This window comes from Mus caroli, chromosome 16 (assembly GCF_900094665.2).
Source record: "Mus caroli chromosome 16, CAROLI_EIJ_v1.1, whole genome shotgun sequence".
NCBI lineage: Eukaryota > Metazoa > Chordata > Mammalia > Rodentia > Muridae > Mus > Mus caroli.
In genome coordinates, this window is record NC_034585.1 from 13894849 (window position 1) to 13905143 (window position 10295).

At 43.7% G+C, this 10295-nt stretch overlaps 1 protein-coding gene across 1 annotated transcript in view; it reads right to left on the reverse strand.

Moving 5' to 3' along the window:
- Pi4ka (phosphatidylinositol 4-kinase alpha) overlaps window positions 1-10288 on the reverse strand; it is a 126461-nt gene extending 116173 nt beyond the window's left edge. Inside the window, exon 1 of the mRNA XM_029470740.1 lies at window positions 10062-10288. Within this exon, the coding sequence (XP_029326600.1) occupies window positions 10062-10214 (153 nt within the window). The 5' untranslated portion in view covers window positions 10215-10288. The remainder of the gene's footprint in view (window positions 1-10061) is intronic.
- Window positions 10289-10295: the final 7 nt, after the last annotated feature.

Here is a 10295-nt window from a genome sequence, read left to right on the forward strand (position 1 = left end):
CCAATTCCAGGGTATCTGACACCCTGAGGCACCTTTACACTGTATTCATATGCATATCCAGATCCCTCCCCTACACATAATCAAAACTAAATAAGCACTTGTGGCAATGCTTTGACCTGATCCTTTACAGAAACACCTAAGCAAGGAGAAAGTCAGCAGCCCTCCACAGGACACTGAACAGAAAATCAACCCTAACAAGCCTTGGTAAACTATGGAGGTCAAAAGAAAGCTACAATAGCAGCACTGCCTCCAGCACAACTTTGTTACTTGAAACCTCTGGGAGAGTCCTTGCACAGATACAATTCTCTGGGAACTAAAAGCTAAGCTTAAAGAAGCACTGGTATGAGTTTCGTTGCTAAACCTTTTTTTTTTTTTTTTTTAAAGACAGGGCCTCTCTATGCCAGTGGTTCTAACCTATAGGTTCAAACCCCAGAGTGGTGTCCAATAACCCTTTCACCACAGGTAACCTAAGGCCATCAAAAAATATGAATATTTGCATTATAATTCATAACAGTAGCAAAATTATAGTTATGAAGTAGCAACAAAGTTTTATGGTTGGAGGTCACCACAGCATGAGGAACTGTATTAAAGCCTTAGGAAGGTTGAGAACCACTGCTCTGTGCATTCGTAGCTGTCCTGTAACTTACTATGTAGACCAGGCTGGCCTTTAACTCACAGAGATCTGCCGACTGGGATTAGAGGTTTGCACCACTACCCTGGCTAAACCTGTTTGTTTTTTAACTGTCTTTCTCAGGTGTACCGAGAACTAACATTTTCTAAGTGTCTTAAACCATCATGACAGGCAAAGTAACTGTGACATGATATTCATAGTCCAGGACAGAAATTTCATTAAAAATATTCTCTTGAGGCTGATAAGATGGCTCAGTGGGTAAAGGCACTTGCTGCTAAATCTGGCAATGTGCATCCAAGTCCTCAGGACACGCATGGTAGAAGGAAAGAACTGACCCTAGAGCATTGTCCTTTGTCCTCTACATATATGCCATGAAAACATACACGTAGGGCCACAAATATACACGATATATAAATAAATGGATGTAATAAAATTGTTAATGTTCTTATGGTCATCTACAGGTAGATGAATTTTCTTCTGCAATTTAACATGCCTTTTCTACATTTCACACAGGCAGTATTATATGTACTTTAATAATAGTCAAAAGCTAGAAATCATAATTTAAGTGCTTTCCTTCCCTGTGCTGGCTGATCTCAATCAACTTGACATACAAACTCGGGTTATTTGAAAAGAGGGAACCTCAATTGAGAAGATGCCTCCATATGATCTGCTATAAAGCATTTTCTTAGTATTGATGGGAAGGGCTCAGTCCATTGTGGTGGTGCCATCCCTGTGGTAGTGATTCTGGGGTCTACAAGAAACAGGCTGAGCAAGCCAGAGGAAGCAAGCCAGGAAGCAGCAACCCTCCATAACCTCTGCCTCAGCTCCTGCCTCTAGGTTCCTGCCCTGTTTTGAGTTCCTGTCCTGAACTCCTTTGATGGTGAACTGTGCCATGGAAGTGTAAGACAAATAAGCTCCTCCCCAACTTACTTTTTGGTCACAATGTTTCATCACAGCAATAAAAACCCTAACTAGAACCCCCCAATTTCTTGAGTCCCATTCAAGTATCTGATAGGAGGGCTGGCACAGACGTGTACATATGATTCCCAGCACACCCATTCCCACAGACAATACTGCTAATCAGGGAGCTGCACAACAGGAAATACTCAGTTTTACTTCAGCTCCTTCCCTCACCTAAGTGGCCTGATGGGCAAGTAAGGTTGTTCACTATGTAAAGAACAGTTGCTGCCAAGCCTGACAACCTGAGTTCAATCCCTGGGACCCACAGAGACAGAATCAACTCCAGGCAAGCTGACTTCCGCAGTAAACGTGAAATGTAATAACTTAATAAATGTTAAACCTACAGCACCCTTCTTCATTGCTTTCTTCTGTAAAAGGCAGACAAATGGATAAGTACGCCTACAGACAGATACTCACAGATTCTTACTCATACCTTAACTATATAAAATCAAATTTCTTCTGATCCTTGAGCTTTTACCTGTAGCTATGAAGAGATACGAGACCTGGATCTCTCGTCCTAAGAAAACGGATCAATATAGGAAACCACTGTTTCATATATTAGGCAAGTAGCACAAGACTGCAATATCTAACAGGAGAAAACAATACGAGCCCTATCACTGCCCTAGATCTATGCCGGTACACCCTTGACTACAAACTAGGAAGGGCATCTCAAGCAGATACTGGGAGTCTCACTGAATGCAAAGACAGAAACAAACAGTCAGGAAGGCTATCACTGCTAGGAATCCTGAAAACAGAGCACAATAGAAATAAAGCCCCAGAAATCTGCTGTAGTCTTTGTGAGTGCAAAATAGATGAAGTTAGACAAAGAATAAGGAACTGTGAGCTGAACAGTTCTCAGCGTTCACAAGAACTGAGCCTGTTACCCAGGGTACGAAGTTCTCCAAACATTAGGTAGAGACTATAGTAGTAGAGTAAAAGCTATTTTAGAGCTTCACTAACAAAGTTTGAAAATCAGCTTCAAACCTGGGTGTGGGAGCACAGGAGTGCACTTAGCCCTTTAGAGGCCCTTGCCTAGCTGTGTGAGCACCACAAAAATAAAGATATAAATAAATTCCTCCAGTTACGGACCAGGGAAAGTTCTATCTGTCCCTAATATATCAGTGTCACTAAGTAGCAGATCAATAGCTAAGATCCTAAAGACTGGCATTCTAACTGAAGAAACAGAAGTCATTTTAGGTCCTAGGAAAAGGACTCTGGCAAGGAAAGCTGCCAACTTCACAGCTTGTCCAGGGCTGTCAGTGACACAGAATGAGAAGGTCCCACTGGTATGACATGGACCAGTAGGCCACTGTACTTCCTGGAAGCAGTGGCAGCACTGCCAGGCTGAGCCAGGAAGAGATTTGGTAGGGGCAACTCAGCCACGTTCTAAAGAGAGGTGAGACCAGGAAACTAGAGCAAGTTCCTGGGCTGACTGACATAAAAGTACAAGAGCCAGGAACTAACCTCCATGAGGATTCCAGCACTGAAAAGTCTGTCTTTCTTTTTTTTAAAGATTTATTTGTTTTATGTCTATGATTACACTGTAGTTGTCATCAGACACACTAGAAGAGGGCATCAGATCCCATTACATACAGATGGTTGTGAGCCACCATGTGGTTGTGAGGATTTGAACTCAAGACCTTTGGAAGAGTAGTCGGTGCTCTTAACCACTGAGCCACATCTCCAACCAGAAAAGCCTGTTTCCTATCTATCCCTCCTCTCATCTTTCTCCTAGAGAGCAAGAGGCCTGAGGAGAACTTAGTCCCACAGAACTTCACAGAAAGTATTCTTTTTTTTTTTTTTTTTAAAGATTTNTTTNTTATATGTAAGTACACTGTAGCTGTCTTCAGACACTCCAGAAGAGGGAGCCAGATCTCGTTACGGATGGTTGTGAGCCACCATGTGGTTGCTGGGATTTGAACTCTGGACCTTCGGAAGAGCAGTCGGGTGCTCTTACCCACTGAGCCATCTCACCAGCCCCAGAAAGTATTCTTAATGATGGTTTCCAATTCCAGGGGGTAAAGATTTTTGAGACCCAAGTCTTATAAGGAAGAAGTCAAAGCTCACACAGGAATCAAAATATTCTTAAAATATTTTAGAGTTCTGAGCTGAGGCTGTAGCTCAGTTGGTAGAGTGCTTGCTTGCCTAGGAAAAATGAAGCCCTGGGTTCCATCAGTGTATAAGTGTATAAGCCAGGCCTGTCTGTATACATGCCTGCTATCCTATCACTTGGGACATATCCTAGCACATATGTCTAAGAGTCTTACGGTTAGTTCCCAAATATGGTAGTAGTCTGAATGACAGGCTCAGGATTCCTCAGTAGATAGGGACTAACAGTAAGTTTGACTTGCTGCTAGTTAGACAAATCACCAAATTAGAACTGTTTCTTATTTTCTTGGGCTTCCACATACCAGTAGACAGTAGTAGATCAATAAATGCTTTCTGAATGAGTAATTAGAGAAAAAATATAATGAGCAGTCTCAGGGTGGTCTCATAGCTTGGGATTAGGGTAGAGGAAATTAACATAGCTGTGGCATACAGAGGGACAGATGTGGGGAAAGTGTGTTATTAAGGTGTCTCAGGTGCCAGTCATGTCAGAGTTGCCTGCATTAACAAGAGCTAAGCTCAGGTGGCAGGTCTAGTCTCAAGCGCTGAGCCTTTGCAGGTTAACATGACCTGTACTAAGTCCCCAAACACCTCTCTGAAAGAAAAGAGAGAGAAGTAGAAAAGCAGGGGCTGGAGAGATAGCTGCTTGGTAATGAGTACTGGTTGCTCTTGCAGAGAACTTCTAGGTGCTGGCCAGCTCACAATCATCTGCAACTCCAGTTCCAAGGAGAACCGATGCTCTCTTCTGAGGGCACCTGGCATGCACATAGTACACATACACACAGGCAAAACACCCATAAGTGTAGAAGTTAAAGAAAGAAGGGAGAGGAGGAGGGAGAGGGGGAGGGGGAGGGGGGAGGAGGAGAGGGAGAAGGTCAGTTTCTCAGCACTGATCTTCACATGTCTCCATTTTTGCTGTCCTAAAAAAGCCCTCCAAGATCCTCTAAGATTTGCCCTCCTGGAATGGCTAAGGGCTTCTTATCAACTATTTTAAAGAAGATGGATGAAGTAAGCAGGTGAATCTGCTAGAACTAAACACAGCAATTCCTATCCTAATACAACCTCAAGACTTCAGACAAGGGCCAGGCACAGCAGAAGCAGGAGGGCAAACTGCCCAAGTTCAAGCCTAATCTACATAGCAAGGACTACATGTCTCATCTACATGCCTGCCAGGATTATATAGTGAGAAAAACAAAACAACACACACACAAAAAGCAAAGCAAATGATCCAAGATGATTCCAGGAAGTCACAATAAATGTCAAACAGCCACCTACAGAAGCCTACTTTACAAAGTTGTCTCAGGGGTTCCACAAACATACTGTTGTATTCACAGCTAAATTTATTTGTTATACTGAAAAATTGGAAGCAAGGAGAAAAGACACAGGTCCTAGTAGGAAAATGCACAGACTTCCCTTGTTTTTCTCCATCCTGTGAGGTTAAACACATTTGTTCCTTGTTACTAAAAAAAAAAAAAAAAAATTTACAGTAGCTGGTATGCCCAGAGGCGACCCTCGTTAGCTTAAGTTCAATTTAAGTTCCGTGCAAGGAGCCAGGCTCATTTCATTATGTAGAGAATGGCAAGTAATCAAGCTATGCCTGATACTGTAATTAACCTATACTGCCTAATACCTCCTTCAGGTTATTTCATGGCCTCTATGCCACAGACTTAGAATTGTGTGGCATACTACCCCTCTAGCCCAATAGCTCAACTAAGACCAAGTCCTCACTGTACAGCTCAGTACACTCTAAAATACAATGGGTGCTGTCTGCCCAGATACACCTAGACCATCACTGAGTACTTTTGAGGCGCTTCCTCCTGAGTCATACCAACATAGTGTGTTACTAACACCAACACAGGCAATGGGTCTGTATCCTACAGCTGCTGCCGCAGTGGAGGCTATTTCCACTGTCCATACCATTCAGAAGTCTGTAGTCCTCAGCAACACCTTACCACACTGTCACAAGTGACAATACAACAGTCAGCTGTTCACAATAAGGTCAGAAATCTAACACTGTTTCCATGCTAATATCTGTCCCACCAAAGGAGCAAAAGCAAATGCTGGGTAAACTAGTATTTCCTCTTATTTAACCTACGCATCCTGCTCTTGCTGATAAAAAATCAACATGAAGATTAAGTAACTGAACTATTTCACAGGCTGCAGTCTCTATAGTCTCTCTGTTCTAAGGCAAGCTGTAGCTGTACTGCAAGCCCACCCAGCTAAAGAGGCTGCCCAGGAAACTGGCAATCCAACTTTCTAAATTTAACAAGAGACCATGAAAAGAAACCCATGCTTCACTGAAGCTGGAGACATGAATCAGTGGCTAAAAGTACTGGCTGCTCTTCCAGAGGATATGGGTTCAAGTCCCAGCCAATACATTGCAGCTTACAACCATCTGCACCTCCAGCTCCAGAGGATCTGAAGCCTCTTGTGGCCTCCATATGCACCAGGCATAAATGTGGTGCACAGACATGCAGGCAGGCAAAATTCCCACACATGTAATGGTTTTGTGGGGTTTTTTTGTTTTTATTTATTTGTTTATTTATTGGTTTTGGTTTTTGCAGACAAGGTATCTCTGTGTAGTGCTGATTTTTTGGTTAGTCACACAGTCATCGTGTACCTAGCAACCATCAAACAGATCTCCAGAAGAAAAGAAGGTGTTTTACATAAATCACACACCATACACAGGAGACTCTAGGCACAAATCGTGCTTATCAAACAGTTAATAGAAGTAACAGTTCAAATGCCAAAATTCTCAGATACCAGCCATGGGCCAAACTCACAAGCAACCCCTGCAAAGACAGTGGCCTTGGATCTGTTCTCTTAACTCTTTTGCACAAAGTGATTTCTAAGTACTTTCCAAAACAAGTGTTTTTAGGGAATGCAGGGAAGTATCAATTAACTTTTCATGATACTGTGATCTTGACAACCCAAGCAATTATGACAAACAACAAAACTAACACAGTTACAATTAAAGAATAGCAAGGTTTTGTGTTGCATTGATTTGGTTAGTGGGAATAAAATCGAGTGCCTTGTTAATGATAAGCAAGTGCTCCTCCAAGCACTCTACTACTGACCTACATCCAGGGTTCCTATAATGTTCTTTTAATTGTTTTCTTTACATTTATCTAGCGTGTACATCTGTGTCTATCGTCTTACTCACCTTGCCATGTTTTTATGACTAAGGAACAAAAAGAAACAAGTTGAGTTCAAAGTGCAGTTCTCAGTTGCTGAATGAAAAAGAAAGCTATTACTGCTAGAGATGCAGGACAATCTTAAGAATTGTCCACTTCAGGAGCTGGAGGGATGGCTTAGATGTTAGAGGCATAGGCTGGTCTTCCAGAAGACATGGTTTGATTCCCCACACACGGTGACTCATAAACACCTATAACACTAGCCCCAGAGATTCTAATGCCTTCTTCTGGCCTTCATGGGCACACCATGCAAGTGGTGCACGAGCATATATGCAGCCCAAACACTCATACATATAATATAAAATAACTTGAAGAATCATCCAGTTCAGATTGACAAGATAACCAGTGGCCATTGTACCGAGACACTTGTCACCAAGCCTGAAGACCTGAGTTCAGAACCCACATGGTGGGTGGCAAAACAGTTTCCATGAGTTCTGCCCCGCTAATTCCCACTTCTCTAAATAAATGTAATAAATTGTTGTTGTTGTTTTAAGGTGTATTATTTTTATTTTATGTGCATTAGTGTTTTGCTTATGTGTGGATCTGTATATCATGTGCATGCAGTACCCATGAAGAACAGAAGAGGGCATCAGATCCCTGGAACTGGGGTCACAGACAGTTGTGAGCTACCATGTGGGTACTGAGACTTGAACCTGGATCCTCTAGGAGAGCAGCAAAAGCTCTTAACTGCTGAAATATTTCTCAAGCTCATCCTAGGATGGTTTTTATTCAGATCTTTTTATTGATCTTCCCAACACCCCCACCAAGACCTGTTCTGTGGTTTGGTTTTTGTTTTTTGCAAGAGAGAATCAACACGTGGAACTGACCTATCTAGTTGTACTTGTGTAATGGCACTCATCTTCAACCCCAGCACTTGGGAAGCAAGCAGGTGGAGCTCTGTGAGTTAAAGGCTAGCTTAGTCTACTCAGGAATTCTAGAAAAGCTATATTGTGAGATCCTGTCTCCACCAAAAGGATGGGGGGAAGAAAGGGTGTTTGCTCAGTTCATAAAGGCACATGCAGTCAAGCCTGACAACCTGAGTCCAATCTCTGGGACCCACATGGTGGGAGGAGAGAACTGTTACCTGCAAGTTTGTCCTGTGACCTCCACATGCCCATTATAGGGTATAACAAACAAACAAACAAAGATGAGGGGTTGGACAGATAGCTCAGCTGTTAGGAGCACTGGCAGCTCTTCCAGAGGACTCAGATTTGATTCCCTGCATCGATGTGGTAGTTCACATGATTCCAATTCCAAGGGATCCAATGTCTTCTTCTGACCTCTGCAAGCACTGACACATATGGTGTACAGAACACATATGCAGGCAAAACACTCATACACATAAAACAAAAAAGAAGTTTAAAAATACAAGTAATAAGGGAATGTAAATTTAGATGGTCTTACCATTCAAACTCATATTCTTACACACATACACACACTGCTGCCTTTCCCCTGCTTGAGCCAGGATCTTGATATGTTGCCTAAGTTGTACCACAATTCCTAAACCATCTTTTATTTTTTATTTTAAAATGTTGGGGGATGGAGAGATGACTCAGCGCTTAAGAATACTGACTGCTCTTCCAAAGGTGCTGAGTTCAAATCCCAGCAACCACAAGGTGGCTCACAACCATCCATAATGAGATCTGATGCCCTTTTCTGGTGTGTCTGCAAACAGCTACAGCATAATTATATAATAAATAAATAAATCTTTTTAAAATGTTGTTATTATTTATTTGTTCTTGTATGTGCTCATGCATGCAAGTGCCCATGGACACCAGAAGAGGACTTTCTGATGCCCTAAAACTGGAGTTAACTTCAAACATTCAAGCAGTCCTAAGCTGCCAGACATGAGTACTGAGATACGAATTCCCTGAGAGAGCAGCAACTCCTCAGCACCTCTGTGGATACTGGGCTGTTCCTGGGTAGCATGGACTACAGGTGCATGCTACCATGTCCAGTCTGTATTCATTCTTTAGCCAGAAGTCAGGTTGGCATTAGATCTTCCAGAACCTGTTCACCTTGCAGGTAGGCGATACAATCAAGTTTGAAAACTTACAAGGTCAAAGACCAGGTCACTCTGCCTTTCCACTTTTACCCATCAGCGCGAGCAGGTGCACACGTCACCCAGGTTCTTTCCATCTTTCAGAAAGTTGAATGGACAGACAGCCCCCTCCCTTCAGTGCTAACATACTGTGCTGAGTCTATTTAAACATTCCTGGGCGAAAGGCAGCTGACTATTATTGTTCATCCACGTTGTGCCTGGCCTTAATATGTAAAATCATCAAAGCTTCACAGGTTTTATAGATAAGCAAATAGGTTGTGAGCATGGAAATTTCTTCCTCAAGACTGCACACAAAAATTGCAAAGGACCAAACTCAGCTCTGACTAAAATCTGTCTTCTTCCTATCACAACATCCTTTTGTTGTTGTTTGGTTTTGGGTTTTTTTTTTCCTAAAAGAAAGCGGTTAGCCTCCTTAATCCTGGGGTTCTACCCTTCACCACCCACCCAGTTCACCTCCTATCGCAGCTCCAAGCATCTTTTATCTTCCAAAATAAGGACTGGCGTGTCTTTCTCTCCTGAAGCAATCCTGAATTTAGTTCTCTGTCTACTAACAGTCCACTGCACATTCCTGCCACTGCATCTTCTCGAAACTCATCATCTTTTGATCCAGTCTAACGGTACCATCTCTTAAATAATAATAATACGATTTGCATAGCTGTCCTTCTCCATAATCCAGTGAGAAGGGCAAAAAGTGTGTAGGGGAGGAGGGCGTCCCATTTCACGAGAAAGACACCTCTCCAAGGTCATTGAATGAAAACAAAAAAATCGGGACCAAAAGCCCGGATTGGACTCTTGGTCCTTGGCTCATCCTACCACGCCTCACAGGCAGTCACGATGCTGCCACAACCCCCGCGCCTGAGATGTCACAGCGGTAGTCCGCCCGCCCACAGCTCACTGCCCTCCCACTTCCACCGGTACCAGACCTCCCAGCGTCCTGTCGACTTCCCGACTCCTCTCTTCACCAGAACCCTCTCCCACCGACCTCCCTACGTCGCTGCCACCTCTATTCATGAGCCCCTCTCTAGTCGCAAGTAGCCTTCTCAGACCCTAGCAGCGTCCCGCCGCTTAGCCACCTCAGGCCCCTCCTCCTGTCAGTACGCAGGGTTACCTTCTCCAAGGATGCAGGTCTCTGCACAGCCAGGGAGCGGGCCAGTGAAAGTACTGTGTTGAAATAAAAACCTCGAGAGGTGCTGGAGCCAGAGCTGGACCCCGAGCCGCCGCCGCCACCGCCGCCGCCTCCCCGGGCCCCAGCAGCCGCCATCACAGCGCACGCCCGGGCGCAGGCGGCTGGGTTCACAGCTCTGGGCTCACCACCACCCGGCCTTACGGCGCAGGCGCAGAG